Raw genomic sequence first — 23,550 nt, 5'->3', positions numbered from 1 at the left:
CGGATCCAACTAAAAAGAAATCCTTGACAACTTCAGTGTCTGCTATGCTCACCATGATGTTGGTCCAGTTTTGAGGACTTTGGTTTTCTGTACATTGAGTTACAGTTCATACTGTAGTCCTTGAATTTCATCAGCAGCTGCTTCAAGCCCTCCTTACGTTTAGCAAGCAAGGTTGTGTTATCTGCATATTGTAGGTTATTAATAAGCTAGTTTTGTGTTTGCAGCTGGATCTTTAGACACGTGCTAATTTACCCATTAATTTGGCAGAGCTAAGAACCCTACATTTTCTATCAAGAACAAGGGTTTCTAAACTTTTTCTTGGATCATAGTTAGCTTGCTCAATATACAAAGATTATTTTCTTTAAAAACATTAGTGAAATTATATTACATTCCTTAGAAATGGATTTGTACTTTATGCTGCTGTCAGCTGAATTGGGACTACCCACCAGGCTCCATGAGTCACCCATCTCCAGTGGCTGAGCCCAGCTGTGTGTGTGGGGCAGGTTCCTAGGCCTGAGGGCCATTTTTGTTGTTGTTGTTAACTACTGATGGAGAAATTCAATGCACCACATCTCAAATACAGAAAACAAAACCCCCGACACAAAAGTAATGGGGGGAGAGGTTGTTGAGAGCTTTTTTCCCCTCTTCCATTTAAGCTTGTCAGTTGTAGTTGTACTCATTTCACTCAGTACTCCTTTTCTTCATTCTCAAGTGCTGCTGTTTTGGAAAATAGGTTTGCATTGGAGGAACCCTCCCCTAATTTGTTCTTGTTCTTGTTGACCTACACTTTTCAAAAGCCTGTGCTTCAGTTTCCACTTTCCGAAAAGTTCATAGCATATTCCAAAATGAATGCCTCATTGCCTCTGAATCTAGTCCCACCCAGTGACCCTGGGGGACCGGGTTTCCACAGACGGCTGCAATCTCTATGGAACCAGACTCTGCCACACTGCTCCCTTGGTGTAGCTGGTGGGCTATCGGCCAAGCAGGTTAACCAGCTCAGCAGCAGCGGGTTTGGATTTGATTTTAATGGGTCCAATGATAAAATAGAGAGCAGACTGATTACAAAATGTTTTTCAGGTTTAACAAGAACTCTTTCCTGAGTTTATATTTAATTTAAAGCACTACTCAGTTTATACTCAGCCAACAACCATGAGCCCCATTATACTAATCCACACTTCCACCCTGTGCAGTAGATACACTGCCCACTTGCTGGGTGGAATAAAGGGAAAAGCCCACAGCTCTGTTGAGCGTTTCTGTTGAACTGCTGAGGGAATGGCCTTGGATTTAGTTCTGCAATGTGTGTCTCCAGTCTACTCAGAGTTGTGCTGCTTTTGAAAAAATTACCCTGAGACAACCAAAGATTCTCATCACAAATAGAAACAGAGCAGACGTCTGCAGTGGGTCAAACAGAGAGGGAACAGAAGTAAATATTACTGATCTTGTCTTTAATTGTTGGGGTAACTGAGAAAGAGGAGGAAGACCAGCAAAATAAGAACAGCGGGGCGTGCTGGTGTGGAGGAAGGGTAGTCCTGCTTGGGTCTGGGCTGGGAGACCTAGGATGGGGTTGAGAGAGCCATCCACAGAGTGGTAAAAAGACCACAGCACAACCTCGTTGAGAAGGAAGACCCGGGAGCAATCCAGTCTGGGTTTGAACGTATCCAACTTCAGAGCATAAAGCAGACAAGTTATAAAATGGTTACAAGCTTCTGACTTAAAGACAACTACTTGCCCTTAATTTGATGTGAATCTGTCCTCACCAAGGACCAACCAACCCTATTGACAACAAATTCTTCCTCACAATCACCCTCACTTGCTGCCCACGCAGTCTGTAAATCCTTACAAAAGCTTTGAGCCTTTTCTTGCCCTCACCCCAAACCCTCTCTCGGTGAGTGAGTTCTGGCTCTTAGCACCCCTGCGTGACAGAGCAGAGCTGCTCCTTATGGTGTCTGAAGCAGTAACCCGCGCAGCCTTATTTCTCTCCAGAGCAGCTCCTGGAGGTCTGAACTGCCAACCTTGAGGTTAAAAACCCTCTTTGCCACCAGGATTCCTTTCTTGCACTAAAGCAGTGGCTCTCAGCCTGTGGGTCGTGGAGTCTTTGGGGTTGAACGACTCTTTCACAGGGCTCATCTGATTCATAACAGTAGCAAAATTACAGTTATGAAGTAGCAATGAAAATAATTTTGTCGTGGGGGGGTGGTCATCACAACATGAGGAACTGCATTAAAGGGTCGCAGCACGAGGAAGGTTGAGAACCACTGCTCTAAAGTAAAACTAAGTAAGACCTTCATGCCCCAGCTCTGACTCACCTAGAGATTGCACTTGACTTCACACTTAGGTCGCATCTTGTTTGAAATCCAGGGACTTCCCACACCTAAATTGGGAGTAGCAAGTGGAGATGAGGAAGAAAGAAGGAAACACAGGGAAAGGGGTCTAGAAAGAGTGAGGAGGAAACCTGATGACAGTAGTTAAAGGGAAGTGGAAAGACTTTGCGTGAGTATGGTCAGCAGTACTGATGTTGTCTCGGAAGCTCTGTGAAGTCATTAATCCAGGTTTGGATTTGAGAACACTCACTGCCATCCTGTCAATTCCAAGTCATGGTGACCTTATAGGACAGAGTAGAACTGTCCCACAGGTCACCCTTGCCTGCAGGGTAAGGACTGGACAGCTAATGGCAGGGTCTGTGGGTCATGATCACCAGCTGCTCCATGGGAGGAAGGTGAGGTAGCTTGCTTCCATAAGGATTCAGTCTCAGAAACCCTGTAGGGGAGCTGAGCAGGAATGTATTTCACAACAGTGACTTGGTTTTGGGGAGTGGTTATGTGTGAATCTTCCTGGAAGCAGATTGCCATGTTTTCCCCCCATGGAGCTGCTGGTGGCTTTGAACAGCTGACTTTTCAGTTAGCAGACAAATGCTAACCAGTGTGCCCCCAGAGCTCCTCAGGTATGAGAGGTGTGAAGCAGGAAAGTCTGGGCTTGTCTGGGACCAACGAGCCCTGGGGTGCTCTCGTTTCCAGCTCTCCAGTTTCCTTCACATATGAGTTAAGCACACAACAGAGCTGCCCTCCACAAACCATCAACCTTTTTCAAACCGACACATTGGCTTTGAAGTCCAATGTTATGCTGTAGATAAAATGCTGGCTGGAGAGTCACTGAGCTCCCAAGGGTGCTGTGCCTCCCTCAGGCTGGGAGAAGTTGTGTGCTAATGTATGGAGTTGTAGGATGCTGTATGCAGCGGTGACACTTGTCTTCTTTCCTTTTGTATTGTTTCATTTTCATAGGTTCACCAAGTTGAAGAGTCTCAACCTTTCCAATAATCACTTAGGAGACTTCCCGTTAGCAGTGTGCAGTATTCCAACCCTGACAGAGCTGAATGTGTCCTGCAACGGCCTGAGAGCAGTTCCCGCCGCCGTCGGTGTCATGCACAAGTGCGTACCTTACTGCTTTCTGGACTAGGTACCGGGACCGCTGGCTCAGGAGCCCTGCATGCCGGCTGCAGCGCTTTGTCGATTCTCCTTGATGCCACTTTGCTCGCATCAGGAGACAGTCCTGTCCGGTGTGACTTTTCTGCAGACTTTGTAATCGTGTAAGAAAGTGAAAGACCCCAGTTTAGCACTGAAGGTCTCTGTGGGTGAGTTCGTCTAAATGTGTCGAAGGGAGCAGGGGGCTGCTTTCTCACTTTCTGAGTTGTGTTAAACTCTAGAACTTCAGAATTCATTTTTAAAAATAAAATAACCAGGAAGGATGGAAGGACCATGTTCACATTGCAGAGGGTTCATGTTGTTCTCATTTATGCCTAAATTGGGAAAGTTGGCCATAACAGTGATTTTCAGGAAGAGATTAAGATCCTTATCTCTGAGTTTATCTTTCTGGACCAAGACTGCCCCAGGCTCTGACCTTGTGCATTTTTTGAGAAGCAAGTGCATTCTCTGTGGTTCGTGATTTTGTTTTTTATGTTGCTTTCTACTCTTATAATGACTTACAGTCTCGAAAACCACAGGGCAGCTCTACTCTGCCATGCAGGGTCACTATGAGTCACATCTACCCAGCAGCAGTCATTGAGTGATGTTGATGAGCAGGGTGTGGATTTCACATATTTTACTTTGTAATCCCGATGTTTTCTTTGACTAGTTTGCAGACATTTTTGCTGGATGGAAATTTCCTCCAGTCGCTTCCTGCCGAGTTGGAGAACATGCACCAGTTGAGTTATCTCAGCCTTTCTTTCAATGAATTCACTGACATTCCAGAGGTGTTGGAGAAACTGACTGCCGTGGACAAGCTCTGCATGTCTGGAAACTGCATGGAGGCCCTGAGGCTACAGGCGTTAAGAAAAATGCCTCACATTAAACATGTGGATCTCAGGTAATTTTTTTTCCCTTGGAGAACTGTATCCCATGTGTTTGGTTTGCTTGTCATTAGGGACCGGTTACTGTCCACTGAGCCCAGGCAAGCCTGGTTAGTTGCAATGATGGTCCACTTCCTTGGTTCTTCCTAGACGAAGGAATGATTGATGGTAGGGTTTGCTCACGTCTGAAATTTCTCTCTTGAAGGCTTCACTGTGTTTTAGGAATTTGAGCCCAGTTTTAATTTGCATGAACAGATAAGGGCATAAAGTCAGAGAGAACTATTTACAATGAATGAAAACCGTGTAATTGAGAGGAAAGTGAATATTTTTCTCTTAGGCCTTCTTTTCTGTGGTTCATTTCAGGCATTTGACATCATTGAGCATCTCTTATTTTTTTCTTCTTTGTTTTTCTTAATAGATGAGGGTAAGTAAAAAATATCATTCCCAAATCATAGGCACCTTTAGTAAAGAAAACTTCCAAGCTATCAAAGTCTCAGCACACCCTATATTTAAGTCTGTGCGCTTCTAAAGATGGGGGTCCCATCTTTCGGACCCTTCCCTTAAGAATGCTGCACTCTTGGATTTATACCATATCAAAATGGCATTTTGGGCGTCCATAAGCGACTCAAGTTATGTTCTTTTGAGGCAAAGTCTGCAGGTGGATGAGTGCAGTGCAGAGAATTATTTAATATGGCTCTGTAGCCCCAGACTCTGTAGATCCCACCAAATGGCTTTTCCTGATGAGTCTTCATAAGGGAAGATGAGAGAAGATGCAGACAGAATGGCATGATTCCTTTTGAGTGATGGTTAACAAAGTTGTGATTGGAATTAAAAACTTGAAACTGTCGTGGGGATTGGTCAGTCTTGCCATCCCTAGTATAAAATGAGTCATCTCAGAAGTTTGAGGGAAGAATCTCACTACCATCAAGAAAGCCCAGCCAGGAGTGGAACACATCTTTATAACCTTGAGATCTTGGTGCATTGAGCCTCCTCAATCCAAGACACAAAGCTGTAAGACTAGAGAAATGGCAGATGAGCCAGAGCACAAGAGAGCAGTGGGCTTCCCTGCCCACACAGAAAGTAAAGCTGAGTTTCTTCTCAAAGAGTCCTACCTGTGGAGTGAGGCTTCTTTAACACTTAATTGGGGAGAGTAGGTGTGCTCATCCACTGAGTTAGAGGTGAGCACCTTTGATTGAGACTAATGGTTGAGTGGCATGCCCTTTGGGCATATATTGGCATCTCTAAGAGATTTGTAACATTGCTTGAGCAGGGTAGAGGTCTAGGGACCTGCTGGCTGTGAGGTCAACTGCCCTGTCTGAAGAACTGTCTTGAACATTTCTAATCCTCAGTTGTAGTCTGTTGACTTCCCTAAATAAGCCCCTAACATGAGTATGGTTTGTGAGTTCTGTGTAGCCATTACAATGCATTATCCAATCCAGCTGAGAAGTAGAGAGGGATATGCGAGGGATAGTTGGTACCAGAATAAAGATAAATGGAGGGTAGAAGCTTGCCTGATCTCAGCCTCCTAAGAGTTGGCCGCGGGCTGATGTTAAATTTGATTCTACGCCTTCCCTCTGGTCAAGACAGAGGAGGTCAGACACTGCCCCGTATGTTTTACAATAGGGTAAGGACTTCAACAAAATTCTGCTGAGACAGTCCTCATTACCCATGAAGAGTGAGCCAGGTACATTGTCGTGGTGGAAAAATAATTCCTGGGTGCAGTTTTCCTAACCTTTTCCTCATTGGTGGGAAAATAACTTTTTCTTATAAAGCCCCTGCAATTATCCCGTGTCCTTCGAGAAAAACTATCAATAGGACCCCTCTGAAGTCTCCAACAAAGCATTCACCAGGACCTTCTAGGCTGACCTCTCTCCCTTGAATTGAACTGGTTCAGCAGATCAGTCCCCTCAGAAGCCACTGTGGTGGTGATCGGACCTTTTTTTGGAAGGCACTCTGACAAGACTAAGGCGAGTTGAGAAAACTTATCTGCAGCCATGTGTTTTAACATATTTTGTTTGAAATAAGCCCATTACATGTATGAACTAACACCTTGTAGCTATACTAGTTTACTTATTAAATTGATTTAATTTACTTCACTAGCTTATTTATTCTGTTTTCTCCTCTAAATGGCTCGGCCTTTGATTAACTATTCTTTAGAAAATATAAAACCCACGATGTACTGTCAGACCAAGTTAGGATGTAGCCTTCCATCTCTTCTTTTCCAACACTCTGTGCTTTGGATTTGATCAGTCCACTCTCCACAGGCAAGTGCTACATGAGTGGTACATGAGAGATGCTCTGCCACTAGAAGGTGAGATGCCATCCAAGTTTCCAATGAGCAGAGCCACATGTAAGGAGGGGGTGTTACCGTGTTCTGTGAGGGGAAACCAATGGAACTTCTACAGAGCACGTTGGAGGGCTTAGGGCTTGGGTTTTAGCATGAGTATGTCCAGTTTGACATTACCACATTCTAGACGTATCGCCTCTCGGGCAAGTTGACTTGTTTCTTGGGCCTCTGTTTTATGCATCTATAAATCACAGACCCTAATTTACAGGGTTGTGCAGAGGCTTCAGTTAAATATCTGACTCTCCCAGCAAGGGTTATGTAGTGTCATTAGTACCCGACGAGGGCCTCTCTGTGCTCAGGGAAACTGTTCTGCTACTTTTCTTGCTATCTTTGCACCTGTTGGTCTTCCGCACCACTGGCTGCTCTCCTCTGTGGTAACAGCCCAGCCCCCTCCTCAGACTTGTCTCCTGGCATCAATATAGAGTAGCACCCTCTGGTCCATTTTCTTCCCCACTCATGTGCTGTGACCTAGAAATCACATCTCCGCCTCACAGAGAATGGCATGGCTTTACCTTACCTCAGGCTAAGGGAATCAGGCCTTACCCACCAGGGACGTGCTCAAGATGCGCAGATCTTGAATTATTAATATACAGGATACAAAACAGTCATTCTTTATCTGACTTGGAAATTTTGACAACTGAAGAATGTGCTCTTAAGTTTCTTTCCCATTTGTTAACATTATTTGCCTCCAAGACACTTAGATTTAGAATACTACTCCTGTTTTAGAATTCAGGTTCTGTTTTGTTTTGTTTTTTTTTCCCACCCAGTCAGTGTTAGAACTTTGATGGAGCTGAAGACCGTGGGCTGCATTGGCTTTGGGTAATAGTCATAAGATGGTTTGGGGTTACTGGTACATAAAGAAGATAGCATTCAGAAAAGAAAAGCAGGCGTACTGACTTGATAAAGATTGGTGGAACCCCAAGACTATGGTCCTTAGTCCCCCTTCAAGCCTGGCACTGAATTCACGCTGGGACTCAGCTTTCATCCAACTGACAGACAGGCCTACAAGGTGGGCAGTAGCACCAGCATGGCCTGCTCTGGACCACGCCAGCCCCCAGGGTATCACTGACCCCTAGGAACGCTCATAGGCAGGCAGGAAGGCCTAGGACGGTAAACCTGGAGGACGTGGGAACACACCCATCTGCTGTGAGAGTTAAACTCAATGTCACAGAGCCAAATGTGTATGAATTGTTGGATGGAAAACCAATTTTCCCTGGAAACTTTCACCCAAATCATAATTTAAGAAGTTCTTTAAAAAAAAGATATTTTGAGTTGAGGGATTTCAGTAGGGACAGGCCCCAGGCTCTCTGGAATTGTTGACCTACTGCTTTCCAGACCCCTCAGCTGAAGGGAGAGAATTCTGGTCAGTTGTGCCTAAAATTTGAGGTAATGTTATTAAATTACAGCAGGTAGAGCAGCCTTAGAGATGTTTCACTTTGTTTCTATACACACAGGACTGATTTTACTGATGTGAGTTTCTTGTTCCTTCAGATGGAAATGTATTTTAAAAGCAGTTTAATTTTCTATTTAAGTGCCTTGACTCGGGAACGGCTTTATTCTGTCGCTCCTGGATCTTTGTCTGCTTTCTGTCTTGGTGGTTACACAGGTTCTCACAGCTCTGCCCTTTCTCTTTCTTCCGTGTTTTCATTCTCCCTCTGTCGTCCTCTTTCCTGGGGACAGACTTACTCCACTTCAGCTGCTCACTTCCTCTGAGTCGTCCACTTTGGGTGCGGGAACCCACATGCAGGGGAAACGGGGTCTGCGAGGCCAGGTCGTCCCTGCTTTTGCCCTCCTGGGCTTGGCTAAGCAAAGGCAGAACTTCTGGCAGCGGAGTCTGGCATAAGCCTTGTCATTTCTGCTGTGTTGGTGCCTCTCCTGCATCCCGCTCCTTGCTCACCTTCCCACCTGAGTGGTTGTGCAGTGCTCACAGGTGAGGGCAGTCCTGCATCAAAGCACTCAAACTCCAGTCTCCCCTGTGCATAGCTGGAGGCCGAGGCTCTGTCCCCCCATGTAGTATCATGTATATAGTCCACCAGCCTGGGCTGCCAAGCCAGAGGTTTGCTTTCTGCTCCATAAGCAGATAGATACAGAATTTGAGATGACTTTCAAAAACGCATAGCAGTGTGGCACAGCCTCAGTACCCGTGTGCTCTGTGGGCAGCTGCAGCTCCTTGAGCAAGGACTAAGCTGGGTCAGTGGTGTTGACCCACATGGTGTGACCCAGGCAGTCAGAGCTGGGTACCCAGTGTACCAGGTCCAGGCATTAGTCTGTGATGGCTTAGAAATGAAGAAAATAGCCCTTTGCCAGAAGCCCTGTTCTCATGTACTTTTGAGTCTGTGGTGTTGGCACTTAGTAGGTACAGTACTTGGACAATATTTGACTGAATAAGCCCACCCATCTCTACAGCCAGATCCTCATTGCTTTCAAAGAGCACTCTGCTCTGAGGAACCCCAGTCCCCAGGCATGTGTGGTCGCAGGGCCCCCTGCTGCTGCCTCCCTTCACATCTCCCAAATTCCACCATCAGCGGAGGTCTGTGAGGGTTTCCTCTTCCCCAGCATCTTGTACAGTCATTCTCTTTCCCTCATTTATGACACTCATTGCACATTTGCCATTATACTTTTTATGGCATATCTGAATCCCTCAGGAAACTGCAAAACCTGTTGACAAACACCATAATTCCCACCAAGACCTAGGTGGTCATCACAGCCTACAGCCTGTAGCCCTTCACAGTTTCCGAACTCCCAGCTGTTCCTGGTCCTGCTGTTCAGATTCACGGCAGCCTCTGTGCAACAGAGCAAAACCCTGCCCGGTCCTGCACCAGCCTCACAGTGGTGTTCTGCCAGAGCCCTTGTTGCAGCCACCGTGGCAGTCTGGCTCATCGAAGGCCTGCCTCTCTCTTGCTGGTCCTGTACTTACTGTGCGTGTTGCCTTTCTCCAGGAACTGGATCTCCTGGGTGCATGTCGCAAACCCACAAGCCAACCTCACCGTTCTCATTTCTAAGGAACATTCTAGCTGTACTTTCTCCAGGACAGATTTGGAAGAAAGTACTTGTACCAGTTACTTGGTCCTCCCCACTGCCCTAAAGGATAAGGAAGATGCTGCCCCCATTTTACATATTGGAATTCAGTTTGCAGAGATAAGAGGTGACTTGCCCAAAGTCGTATTCGCAAAGTGTAGACCAACAAACTGAGACTGCCTCCCTACACATAGTAAATACTCAATGACTATTTATGAAGTAAACTACACAACTATGTTAGCTGAAGTTTTATTGGTTGGTAGAGGATTTTAATAGGGAGCTAATAACAAGGAGTACAAGAAAGAAGAAAATGTTCTAAAGTTGATTGTGGTGATAATTGTACAATTCTTCTTGGCATGATTGAACCACTGAATTGATATTTTGACTATATGTCCCAATAAAACTGTTTGTTTTTAAAATGTGTCCTAAATAGGTGTACATTTGAGTAAACTTAAAGCCTTGGGACAGTATTTGAATCATGTTAAGACTTGGCAATTGAAGCTAACCAGTGGGAATGTTAACTTTCCTTACATTTTAATCTTTTGTTTTATTAAATTCATGGGTGTTAATTATGAAATTAGTAGGATGCTTTTAAATAAAGATAATCGATATTATTAAGGTTACCTAAACATAGAACGGGGAGGACACAGGGAGGATTTTTAAAATTCTGAATTCTGTTATAGCTAAAATGAGCTTTAAAAAAATTCCCTGAATTTCAAATAATCTAGTGAGCATTTGGAAATAGACAAATTGTGGGTTGGGGCCAGGTTTTTAAACTTAACAACCTGGAATAATAATTTAAAAACAACAACCAACCCTCTTGGGGACATTTATTTGAAGAGGCCATATGTGCCAGTTCTAGCTCTTAGCTGTCACTCAACTTTGTGCTTCACCAGCTTCATGATAGTGCTATTAATAATTCAAACCCCATAATTTTTACTTAATTTTTTTAAAGGGCAGAAATTCACTACAGAGAACTTTCATTTTCTTGAACTCTTAACTTTAATAGGAATGCTCTTCTACCAAGGGGTAGCCCTTGTGGGGTAGTGGTGGTGGCGGTGGTTTGTTTCTGAAGGATGTAGGCTTAGCCCAGCATGTTAGAAATTGGGCAGATTGATTTTCCTTCCCTTTGAAGCTAAGTGGATAGTAGTTATGTTGGTTCACAGTCCCCGTTGCTACGTAACTACCTCTTGTGGTTCATCCACAATACGTTGGGCCAGGTAGCTAACGAATCCTAGTAAAGCCTGTGGAAGCAGGCACCTGTTGGAGAAGGAGACCCTCAAATAGTCTCCACTGCAATGACAATGAGTGGTAGAGAAGCAGTAAGACTGCCGCCTATGTGGGAAAACAAGGGCGGGCAGGTGAGTTCTGGCTCTCACAGGTTTTGCTTAGTGGTGACCAGGCTCTGGTGACCAGGCACCCTTCCAGTGTTGCCCTTTGCCCTGCTCCCCCTTACAGTAACCAGTCCTCACTATTGCCCTTCATTTTCTGATTTCTCAAAGAATCCCAGATGCCAAACGTGAGCATTGGTTGCACGTTTCTAAGCACTGTTTAAAGAAGGCTCTAGCTGTGGTAACCACCAAGGTGACCTTGCTCCTGCAACCCCTCCTGGGTTGCATGTGTGGGCCCTACTCACGCATTTCTTTTCAGGGTCAGCCTTTAGTCCTGGCCTCCGGGAGACTGCTGTCCACCTGCTCCTCCGGCCCTCCCCATGGCCGCGCTCTGCGCCATGGCTCGCTCGCTTTTGATTCTAGTGTTCTTCTCAGGCTGGTGTCAATAGTTGCTCACCAATTTCTTTAGAAATAAATGCTCAAGTTGTTTTTCCCCCTCTTGAAATGATTTAAGGTGAAGTCAGTGTGCTTGCTCTTTTTCCAGGCACCAAGGTCTAAGTTTCGTTTCATATATAACCTTGTGGTGCTGAAGCAAAAATAAGCTGCTGCAAAATATGACCAGGTGCTGAGATGAAAGAAATTATGGAGAAGGACTATAAATTTGTTTTATTGTTACTCTGCCATTTTAGGGTATGGCTGGTTATTAGTGCATCGAATTTAATGATAGTCGCGCTCTGTCTCTCTGTCCCCTCAAGACTGAACGTAATTAAGAAGCTAATCGCAGATGAAGTGGACTTTCTTCCACACGTCACTCAGCTTGACGTGCGTGACAATAAACTGGGTGGCCTAGACGCTGCGGTTTTCAGCAACATCGAAGTCTTGCACTGTGAACGGAATCAGCTGGTGACCTTGAACATCTGTGGCTATTTCCTAAAAGCACTCTATGCCTCTTCTAATGGTACGTAACACGGACCCTATCCGAGTTTCTCTCTGGGTTCCAAGAATTTATCCAGCGCTGTCAGCACTGCCTCTGTCGGATTTGCCTGTTAGTCAAATAAGTGTCACATTTCGCTGAGATAAAAGTCGCAAGAGGCGAATTCCGGCTTGGTCCAGAAGGGTAGTAGAGAATAAAGGAAGTAGCGGGCCCCGCTCTTGATCCTGGCTTGTTGTTAGAGAAGTGACTCCCTCTTCCTTATTTGGCTCTTGTGCTTAAAAGAAGAGGGGAAAAAGAACTTTTTTGAGCAACCTTGTCAGGATAATGAATCTGCAACCTCAATTATAGCTTTGATTTGTGGAGTGACAGGCAGGTCCGGTTTGAATTCTCCCCAGGGTCTCAAGTTTCACGCTACATCAGCCTGAGGAACTTCCCCTGAGCTGTCTTCTGGAAACCCCTGGTGTGGCAGGCACTCTGTCAGTCAGTTAGAGAACAGTATGAAGACACGTATTTACTACTCTAGCACCTCTCTCGGAAAGTGTGTGCACATGTGCCCTAACTATGTAAAAGGTAAAGGAGAAAGATCTTTTTCTTAAGCACCCTGCCTTCTCCGAAGACCAGGCCCTCCTAGTGACATTCCCCACGTATTCCAGATGAAGTCTTACCATCCTTACTCCCAAGGAGTGTTCTAGCTGTACTCCTTTGCTGAGGAGTGGCAGCAAGTAATTAGGGGCACATGGTTGATGTCGGATCTTGAAGCATTGAACTTGTTATGACAAAGGAGGAGCCAGTGGAACTTCTGAAGCAGAGGAGACAGTACTTATACTGGAAGCAAGACTTGAAGGCTATCCACGTGGAAGCTGTTGCTGAATATATTAGTGGCAGGAGAGTGGGCTAATTCTCCATTTTCCAAATCCAAGTTCTTGAAGATGGTCTGATGTGTGAGTTGTTGAGAACTTGCTGGTGAAATGAGTTTGGGAATGGAAGAAGAATCGGCGGGACGAGCCAGACAGTAGGTACTGAGTGGAGGGAAGACGGACCCTGAGAGTTGGCTGGGGTCAGGATAGGCAACTAGACACAGCTAGGCGGAGAAAGAGGAACTGAGCGAAATCTTTGTTCGGGATTTAGAGAGGCGGGTGGGCTTCTGGAAACTCCCTGTCCTAGAAGCAGTCTGGTGGGCTGTGGTGTCGCATTTCACCTGGAAAGGTTTGAGAAAGGGTTATCAGATTTGAGAGGCAGAGTCCATCTGTGGTCTTCAGGATTGCTGTTTCAGTAGAGAGAGGTGGCCTCAGAGCCAGGATGCACTGGTTTGAGGAAGGAACCCTGACTGCACAAGACAGTGTACAGTGAGTTCATCTGCCAGATACAATTTTAGCAAGTGGAGGCAAAAAAGTAGAATGAGTGATTTATTTCAATCTCTAAGACCTTGTGATTAAATTAGAAGTTCTCCTCTCCCTAGCTCCAGAGTTGAACAAATGGGTTCATTGTGCTTCCTAAACTAACCAAACAATGGGGACTGAAACAGAGGCATGATAGTCTACATTACAAACAGTCTCTGTGTTGTCACTTGAATAGTAATGTTTTGTCTTGTGTGTGTGTTTTCCCTCATAGAACTTGTTCAACTTGATGTTTACCCAGTTCCAAATTACCTATCCTGCATGGATATTTCAAGGTAAGGACTCAAGTCTTGACAGCACTTTAGTCGCAAATGTACTGTGGACGAAGCCAGAAAAACCACACTGACTTAGACTCCGAGTTTTGGTTGAAATGATTACTAAATAGAAGAACACATGGCTAGAATGTCCAGTGGCTCTTGGATTGCCCCAGGGAGATTCAAAAAATTAATGGAATAAATTGAATGCAAAGATAGATTTTTCCACAAACTTTCTTAAAGCCCCTTCATATTAACCATGTTCTCATGTTTTTCCTTAAAATGAGAAAAGTCTGCTTTAAAAGCCATACTATATGGTCTCATACCTCATAAAAAGAGTATTTATGACTGTTAGGTTGCTGAAAAGAACAAACTAGATGCTGTTTTTCATGGTGGGAGATTTTCAATAGAAGAGTCCTTCCTTACAATGTAGAATAGCAAGCGAGTCTCCCCAAGTTGGCCTGGAATGTTGTGGGCAGCGAGCACTCTGTTGGCTGAGGGAATTCTGGGTAAGCTCTGAGCTTTTCTGAGATTGCCTGTGAGCATGCGGCCATCTGCCATTGTCCGAGCTCTCTGCGGCAAGGCAGCCTGTCCCATTTGTACCTCTTTCCATAGTTTTAGGAGAGAACTGTGTGACTCTGTCCATAGCATTCATTTCCAAAAATTAAACTTTAATAGTGTTAATGTTAAAACTGAAACTCACTTGAGAGGTAATTCCAAAGGAAATACTCAACTACTTTGAACAGCCTGATCTCAGGGGAGTCTGTGGCCCCTCCAGGTGACAGCTGCTAACCTCTGTCAGCAGATTCTGCTCTCTGCCTTTGGGAGGGCAGTCTCCTCATTTTATGATTGCAGAGACTTTACCTTTTGCCATAAAAAACTCACAACGATCAGTAGTGTGGGGAACCTGATTTTCTACGCTTTTGAAATAATGCAGATGATGTAACTAGTGTCCTTCCATACTTTTTCTTTTTTGTTTTCCCCCTTTCCCACAATTTTCCTTGCTTCTAGCTAAAATGAACACACACAGCTTTGGGGTTTATGCTGACTGTAGTTTTGGCATTTCATTTAAAGTTTCACGTAGTCTTTGTAAATATCATTAGAACTGTATTTTAGGCCAGATTTCAATTTTTTTAAAATGAAACTTTTATATTCTCATGTCCAGGAACCGCCTAGAAAATGTGCCTGAGTGGGTGTGTGAAAGCCGGAAGCTGGAGGTTTTGGACATTGGCCATAATCAAATATGTGAACTTCCCGCCAGGTGGGTACTGTGGAGCATGTGAGTGCGTCTCCAGTTCATCGAGCAGCGTGTACAAATGGCTGAGTCCATGGTTAACTCACTATTATGAACTTCTTAGAGAGTTTGCCTTCAAATCTGACTTGGTGTCTTTTAACTTCGTGGGGCGCCTTCAAGTTGCAGACTCTTCATGCAGTCAAACGTAGAGCGATCCAGGGCATTGCCTGGGAGCCATTTTTAGAGGAGCCCAAAGAAACCACAGACTCGACAAGCAGTGATTGGTTCACCCCTGGGCCCTTACTCCTTTGAGTCTTCCGCTGGCATCCGTCCAGGCAGCATCTCTCTACCTTACTGCATTTATTTGTTTGCCTTCCCACATAACTTTAGAAAAGAGAACCTACGAGTACTGGGTTGCTAGGAAGACTGGACTCCCTTTTGTTTTTCTTGATGAGAAACTGGAGCAGGAGAGCCCAGGACTTGGCTTTCCTTCCAAGCTCTCTGTGTCCCCTGTGTGTTTCATAGCTTGTGCTTCAACTGTAAGATTTGTTAAGCAGCCGGTGCGAGCTCTCCGACATCCATAGATGGAGTTGACGAAGGGTGACACAGAAGATCGTTTGGACAGTTTGTGAGAAGCCTGTCACTGTGTTGGATATGGCGCCCCCTAGCCACGAGAACCTACTGAGTGCTTGACATGGCAGTGTGATGGGGAACTGCGCTTCTGTTGTTGAGTTTGACTAGCCCTTTGCGGCTGGTTGCTACCGCTTTGCACAAGGCAGGTCTAGCTATTTCCACTGTTCTCAGCCCAACGCTGACTAGAGAGTCCACGGCTTACCTGACTGCACGCAGTCGAAAGTGTCTGGTCCAGTCTGTTGTAAACCGTGTCACCGTTTCAGAGTAACTCGTTACCTTAGAGGTACCGTCTTTAAAAGGCGTATGATGACTGTTTTTTCCAGTTTTCTTTATAAGACCAAGAATCATGAAATACGCTTATTTGGTAAGCTTGGCAAATGTTTTAGAGTTGTACTGCCCGAGATGTTAGCCTCAATCCTCATAGCCTCTGGAAATATGACTAATCTTAATTGAGTAATGGTATAAATAGCCCTTAGTGAACTCATTAAAGATGTGATAAAAACCTATAGGAAGCCATTCATTATGGATTAGTAAGTGAGCAAGCACAAGTCAGCCCGTGCTTACATTGCTCCCTAGGTACTTTCTCCCTGCCAGGGAGTGTATATTCTGTAAGCAGGTACTGTGGGATTGGGGAGAGACAAATGCTAGCAAGACAGAAGCAGAACGTTTGATGGAGTGAAGACAATGTGAAATTGCTCACTACAGATGATCATATTTCTCACATTATGCCCCCACATAAAAAATGGTGTGTGCATATAGCACATATAGTGTGCTTGGGAAACTATTGCATAAGAGAATTATACAGTTGCCTTGCTACCCAACCAAAAAACCCTAAAACATAATGATGTGTACTTTATTTGGATAGAAATACAGTCGCAGGTAGAGTGGTTGCGCATTGGGCTGCAATCCGCAGGGTCAGCAGTTTGAAACCACTAGCAGCTCCTCAGGAGAGACTGGGCTTTCTACTCCTGTGAACAGTTACAGTCTCGGAAACCCACAGGTGGGTTGGCGATGAGTCAGCATTGACTCGATGGCAGTGAGTTTGTGGTTGAAACTTTTGGGCCAGAGCCGAATCTTTCGGGGCTCCCTACAGCACTAGCCAACAGATAGCACCATGGGGTCTAAGGTCCCTGTTGCCCCAGAGGGTACAGGAAAGGTATAACCCAAACAATGGAAGGGGAAAAATCCATCCCCACGGTCAGTGACATTTAACCAATTTTTCCCAAAGTGAGTGAATTTTAGATTTGCCCTGCTCTTTCTGCAGGCTTTTGGGGGGCATCCAAACAAATCCTTATTCAAAGCAAGCCTCAAATGCTCTATTGTCAAAAGAATCTAAGCAGTGTTTTGTTTGCTTTGTTCTGTGCTGTTTTTTTTTTAATCCAGACAAAAACAGCATATATATTGTTTTCTCTTTTATGGTGTAAATTGGGTTGCAAAATGTTTGTCTCCACGGTGTCATGGATGTGCTGTTCCAGCAAGGCTGTGATTCAGTAGAGGCTAATTTAGTCATCAAGCTTCATTTGCCAAGGCAATGCTGGAGGCTTTGACAAAGCAAGTTGATCTATAGGAGTGGAAGTGTATATTAAAAGGGAAAGGTATTTGAATGCTTAAATAGTATCCAAAAGAATTGTACTAAATCCAGCAATGAGCATGTAATACTCCTCCTAGAGTTGATCAGTCCTACCTTTTAATTGGAAAAGTCAAGATTAAGGTTTTGTTGCCTGTCTTCCATTTATTCTTATATTAAAAAATAAAGAAAATGTGTATATTAAAAAATAAAACACATGAAAATAATCACCTCTTGCCACCTTTTGTAACTCTTATATTGTCCCTTAGGCCCAACAAGATGGTAAAAGTGGTTACATGAACCCTAAATGATGGGGTTTAAGTAGCTGCTGCAGAGATTGTGTGTCCTGCTCCCACCCCTTCTGACAGAATGGCTGTCCTGGGTTATCTGTCTGTCTGGCCATAATGATCTCCTGGCATAAACCTGCTGTTAAGGGTTGACTTATACTCCCCCAAGTATATAAGTCCAACTTCTGTGTCTGAGGGTCTCTGGCACTGTAATGGTTAGGAGTTGGGCAACCAACCACAGTGTTAGCAGGGCATTCCTTGGGTGAAAGTTACAGTCTCAGAAACCCACTGGGTAATTGTGCCCTATCCTACAGGGTTGCTGTGAGTTTGGAACCTCTCTGTCTAAGGTTAAAATCCCTTGTGGGAATGGGTTCTTTGTTATGTGAATGAGGCGGGGTTGGGGATCTCTCCAGAGCTAGTGACCTGAATTCAGGCCTCCAGAGGTAGCCTGAAGTCATCCTCGGGTTAATATAGGACACCACCCACATTGTAGCAGCACCTGCCTTTTGAAGCCTACCTCCTGAACCCAGCCCTCCACTTCAGACTCTCTTCTCCGAAGGCTTTCATGAAGAAGCTTCCCTGCTCCATCTCCCTTTCACCCCCACTTTTCTAAAGGACGCAAAGTGTTAAGCTATATACAGCTCCAAGTTTGACGTGAACTTAAAGTGACTTGGAATGCATTATGATTTGCGGGGGAGGGAGCTCTAGGAACTCCGCTGCAGCTAATCATCTGTGGAATCGCTATTCCAAGTGATCTCTGCTGAGTTGCCATCTGTCTTCTCCCTTTCTGTCCAGGCTGTTTTGTAACAGTAGCCTCCGGAAACTGCTGGCAGGCCACAACCAGCTCTCGAGGCTCCCCGACCGCCTGGAGAGGACCTCCGTGGAGGTCTTGGACGTGCAGCACAACCAGCTCCTCGAGCTGCCTCCCAACCTCCTGATGAAAGCTGACAGGTGAGCAGCGTGCCCTGCATGCCACTGTGCCCAAGAGAGAGCACCCCTCTTGCCTGCTTGTCTCCCTTGGTCCCTCGCCACCAGCGCCAACATTCAGGTGGTCTATTTCTCCTAGTTTAATGAACCTGGATTTGCCAGCCACTTCTTGGGCTACTTTGTCAGGGATAGAGCTGGGGGTATCCTATAGACTGGTAATTCCTCTGCTATCTTAGGGGGCTGAAAGGGACCCCTAATGGTATAGTGAGGTTACACGTTGGGCTGCTAATTACAAGGTCCACAGTTCAATCCCACCAGCCACTCTAAGGGCAAAAGATGAGGCTCTCTGCCTTCATGAAGATTTACAGCCTTGAAAACCCACAGGGGCTGTTCTGCTCTGTGCTGTAGGGTAGCTATGAGTCGGAATCGACTCGATGGCAGGGAGTTGGATGGGGCTAGGGTAAATGTCAAGGATGAAAGCTACACCCTGACGTTGCCCACTGAGTGCACCATGTACAGGCTGCTTCACGGGCTGCACTTGGTTAATTTAGGAGTTGATTTTCATAAAGTTTCCTTAGGATTTTTTTGTTTTACAAAACCACTTGTTCTTTACAACAGCTTTTCCTGCACATTTAAAGAAAGTATTTTCCATTGAACAAGCACTTTTCCTAAATATTTATAACTTGGAGAGGAGAGGCCAGTTTACTTTCTTTAAGTAAACGTGACTTTTAATACGCTTGGAGCCATCTTGTTAGTGTCTGTGTCCAGATTATTCCCTCGTGAGTTCCCCTACAGTGTGCCGGTGTCTGGTGGCCTGACTCATTTGGACCTTGGCTATGGATTAATTTTGGTGGTGGAGTATAACTTTAAAAACAATGCAAAAGAAGTAGCTTTTAATGTACCTTCTTATAAAGACCAAACAAAGCTTTGTCTAATTTTCACGTACCTAGAACTGAAGAGGGCTCAACGGCAGTGTGGCTTCCTGCTTTAATAACGTTGTTTTTGCGAGCTTGCAGCACCTGTGGTCTGACAGGTGAAACCAGTAATCTAGAATGCTGGCTCTGCTGAGCTGAATCAGCTTCCCCACCCTCTACCCCAGACTCCCTGCACACTCTTGTCCCCACACGGCCCCCACACGTGCCTGCCCCCACCCCCCGCCTTTGGTTTACATATTCTGTGATGCCAAGAGGGGGGGGAATGAGGAGATGATGCCAGGGACTTACATGGAGAGCAATGTTTTGAGCAAATGTTTTGAGAATGATGAGGGTAATGAATGTACAAATGTGCTTTGCACAATTGATGTATGTGTGGACTGTGATAGTTGTATGAGCCCCTAATAAGATGATTTTAAAAAGAAAAGAAAGAAAAAAATACTACATGTTAACAAAAGTTTCATTCTCTGTCTTATATGGTGTTGGAAATAATCTGTTCACCAAAAACATTTTGTGTGAATGATTCAAATGTTATGTCATTTCAATGCTAGCATTCCTGGATTTTGGGCTTCCTTTTTTCTTGTTTGTTTTTTTTTAACCCTCCTACCCCCCCTTTTTTTCCTTTCTTTCTTTTAATCATTTTATTGGGAATTCTTACAGATTTCATAACATTCCACAGTTCAATCACATCAAGCAGTATTATACAGTTGCTACCATAATCAGTTTTAAAACATTTTATTTCTTCTTGAACTCCTTGATATAAGGTTCCCTTTATCCCCTCCCTCCCTCGCCCACTCTATACCACCACCACCCAGAACCCTTACTTACTTATTTATTTTGCCATATCTTACAGCATCCAGTATATCCATTCTCTTGTTCCCTCCCCTCAAGTGGGGTTATACAGTCGTCAGTGCTATCAGAAGGTGTAAATAGAGCTTCATTTTTTAAAAATGAAGGTGTAAAACGGACAGCTCTTAAGTATACTGCTTACTGCTCAGTGCCTTTTCGCACCTGTTTATACCTGGGCGACTCTCACACGGATGAAGACACAGGACTTCCCCGGCGTTCCCTTCCTTCTCCTCCTGCTTTCCTCATCTCTTTTCATTTTTGGCTTCAGTGTGTTTATGTGAAGTTACGAGTTCCTGTTGGAGTGAACATTTGAGGGGCTTCAAAAGTGTATTGACAGAAGTCCATTGTTTCCAATTCTATCTTTCCAGGGCGTTTTTGAAGCCCCTGTAAAGAGACTTGGTGAGGAAATGGGGTTGTGTATTGTACTTGACCAGAGCTGATAGTGTTGTGTTAGTCTGGGAGCTTTAGAGAAACAAATCCACAGAAACTCCTATGTATAAGAGAGAGTTTTATATAAAGGTTAAGTGCACATCAAGAAAACATCCCAACCTAGTGCTTCCCAAGACCACAAGTCCAACATTAACCCATATGTCCAACACCGATCTACAAAGTCCTCTTCCATCTCACAAAACACACACTATGATGCCGACTGTAGGAGGAAAGCCGAATCAGTGAGCATGTAAGCATCTCAGCGCTGGCAGGGGTCTCCACTTGGCTGCTTCAGCACCCAGAGCTGCATCGGGGCAGGCCCATGTGGCTTTTCCTTGGGAATGTCTTGCAAGAAGTGACCCTTGCCAGCTGAAGCAGGGACCTGGCTAAGGCAGCTGCCCCTTGATCCGACCACCAGAAATCAAGAGACCTGAGAACTAGAAAGGCGAGGCTCACCGAGCCATTTCGCTCTCCACCCCACTTCAATTAACCCCACGTGTGTTTATCGACCAGGTTGGCACAATAAACTTTAACTGTCTACCAGCTATAATTAATAGGAAAAGGAAATCATTCCGATGACAATACAGCAGTGCTGGGTTACTAATAAGATTTGTTCCTAAGTCTTTAAAGAATGTGTAGATCAGTCAGAACAGGTGTGCGTGGACTTAATCTAGCCTGACCTTAGTGCAGGAAACATGTCTATGCCCTTTTTAGTGATTTTAAAGCCGCCCGTTCATCAAGGAAGGTGATTGTGATACAGAACTTGTCATACGGGTTGACTCCATCATTTCAAAGTGAGGGCAAAGATACTACCTCAGTGGTCATACGCAACAAACACGCCAATTTTACGAGAAAAAAGAAACTGATACACACATGCACACACACCCTGAACACAGGGAGTGGGGGTACACATGAAACTTTAAAAAGGCATATGCCACCCCTGTCTTCCAGCCAGTATATCAGGTACCTTCCCAGCAGCACATAGCGACTGGCCGCCTTGCTCAGGACTCCGAGTCAGGGCCTTCAGCTTGTCTCAGCAAATAGGATTTTGACAGGCACGGGCAGAAATGAGCAATTCCGTAAACCACTTGTTAGATGACAAACTGATGGTTTCCCTGCTGACTCACACTGAGCTTTTCAAAGAGTTCAGTCTTTCTTTCACCAACCACCTTTCCGAAACCTAACCAGTAGAGGATCCACCTATCACTGCTGAATGTCCTAACCAGTTTTTATTATAAGGAAATACTATGGCTTACTGATGCCAGAAATGTACCCATCTTAGGTGGTTGGTGTGAGGTGAGCTTGGGCGAGGGAGTGAACTTGAGGGAGGGGGTGACAGGTGTGGAAGCAAACCAACTCAGAAGACAATGCTGAGCATGACATCTTTAAGGAAAGCCTCTCTCCGGTTCGTGCTCCACAATGCACATCTTGAAAGAGATGCCGTTGCTCCTTTTGATGATCATGAATGGCAATCACTCCTCTGTGACCAAGGAACAGGCCTGAGTATAAGTGTCCATAAGTGACAAGTAGTTGAGTTCATGTTCTGAGTGGAAGTTGTAGCCCGAAGCTTCGAGGACTATGCTCAGATCCAGACAACCCTCCCGCTTTCTCCCCTGGGGGTTTTTCTTCTGCTCTGAATCTTGCCTGCCCAGGTAGATTCAGGTGTGGCCATGTGTTTATTGACGTGGTGCTCCCCGGTAGATATTTAAAGGAAAGGAGTATAGGTTCAGCTACATTACCTGGTAGCAAAAGTTATTTGGAGGACTCTGTTTTGCATAAGGTGACTTTGAGTTATAGCTTCATCGTTCTCTCAGAAATTGGGGCAATTTTGTTAACATTCTTAGGATTTGAACTAGCATATGTCTGCTAATTTGCCAAGTTCATCTGTGAGTCCTGTTGGAATTCTCCTCTGACTTCTTTTAACGTAGAGATAAGAATTACTGATTGACAGTTCTCGGACAGTCAGTGTTCACCAGTGGGCAGATGGGCAGTCAGGTGGGGTGAAGAGATTTCTCCTGGGTCAGCAGAGAGGACAAGAAGGCACCCCAGGTCCTGCCATTCTTGTGTTCCTACCTGAAATTGTGGCGCAGTCTGACCCTTTGCCTTTGCCCACCCGTCCTGATGGAGTTGGACTCATGAAGGAGACGAGCCAACCACCACTGTTGGGGTCATCAGGGCCGTCAATCCCTCCCTGGTACAGCTTGCCGGGTTCTCTGTGTAGGAGTAGGGGATACGAGTGCCAACGGAGCACAAGCAGAGTGTTCCTCTTGTAGTTCTTCAACATCCCCGGAGGATTAGTCACCTTGCAGACCATAAGTTTCAGTGACTCAGATAGATCGATGTAAATACCACAGGGACTAAAAGGGAACAAAAATTTGGGGCTCATGTGGTCGACTGACCATGACAACTGGTGTCTTTGGCAGACAGATCCTGCTGGCATTTCACAGAGCTCACTGCCCACTCTCGCAGTACAGAGCCATCTAGTGATGTTCAGATGCACCCAGAGCCGTGGGGGGAGGCGTCAACATCCCTGGATTTCTGTTGACACATGAAGACGTCTGGCCTGTCTCAGCCTCACTTAGGCGATGGGGAGGTGACTTGGATGTCAGGATGTTTAACAAGTTTCCTGGGATCCCCCCACTGGCTCTCTGAGCACTTTCTGTGTTTTCTGTCGCCATCTCTGCAGCAGTCAATAATCACTTGGTTTCTCTCTGGGCTATGAACACAGTAGGGCACTTCTGTGTCTCGCTCCAGCCTTATGTACCTTGAATGACCCTCGTATGAGTATGGTGTGTAGGTCTTTTTATGTAGTGGTAAATTCTGCTTGCTAATGTTTTGTGGAGGTTTTTGCATCTGTACTTAAATGTAAATGGTCTGACGTGTTTACCAATAGGTAGATCTTTGTGGCACAAAGCCAGTACTCTGTCTAAAGGAGAGGCTCTTGGCTGGGCAATGTAAGGAGGTGTGCTGAAAGTTCTGTGGTGCACCTGAGCAGGTAGACGCTGGAGCCAACAGCAAGAGCAGCTTTGTCCTCCTGTTGTGGCGGGCGGCCATCTAGGTACCCTAGGA

General features: G+C 45.2%; 1 protein-coding gene across 1 annotated transcript in view; it reads left to right on the top strand.

Moving 5' to 3' along the window:
- The window catches only part of PHLPP1 (PH domain and leucine rich repeat protein phosphatase 1), a 191,883-nt gene that overhangs the window by 141,001 nt on the left and 27,332 nt on the right, over nucleotides 1-23,550 (top strand). The window contains exons 5-10 of the mRNA XM_075532660.1: nucleotides 3,279-3,425; nucleotides 4,129-4,359; nucleotides 11,794-11,996; nucleotides 13,584-13,644; nucleotides 14,789-14,884; nucleotides 18,140-18,295. Coding sequence (XP_075388775.1) covers nucleotides 3,279-3,425; nucleotides 4,129-4,359; nucleotides 11,794-11,996; nucleotides 13,584-13,644; nucleotides 14,789-14,884; nucleotides 18,140-18,295 — 894 coding nt within the window. The remainder of the gene's footprint in view (nucleotides 1-3,278; nucleotides 3,426-4,128; nucleotides 4,360-11,793; nucleotides 11,997-13,583; nucleotides 13,645-14,788; nucleotides 14,885-18,139; nucleotides 18,296-23,550) is intronic.

Source organism: Tenrec ecaudatus, chromosome 15 (assembly GCF_050624435.1).
Source record: "Tenrec ecaudatus isolate mTenEca1 chromosome 15, mTenEca1.hap1, whole genome shotgun sequence".
NCBI lineage: Eukaryota > Metazoa > Chordata > Mammalia > Afrosoricida > Tenrecidae > Tenrec > Tenrec ecaudatus.
Note: the sequence above shows the minus strand (reverse complement) of the source record. Positions and strands in the feature narration are given on the sequence as shown.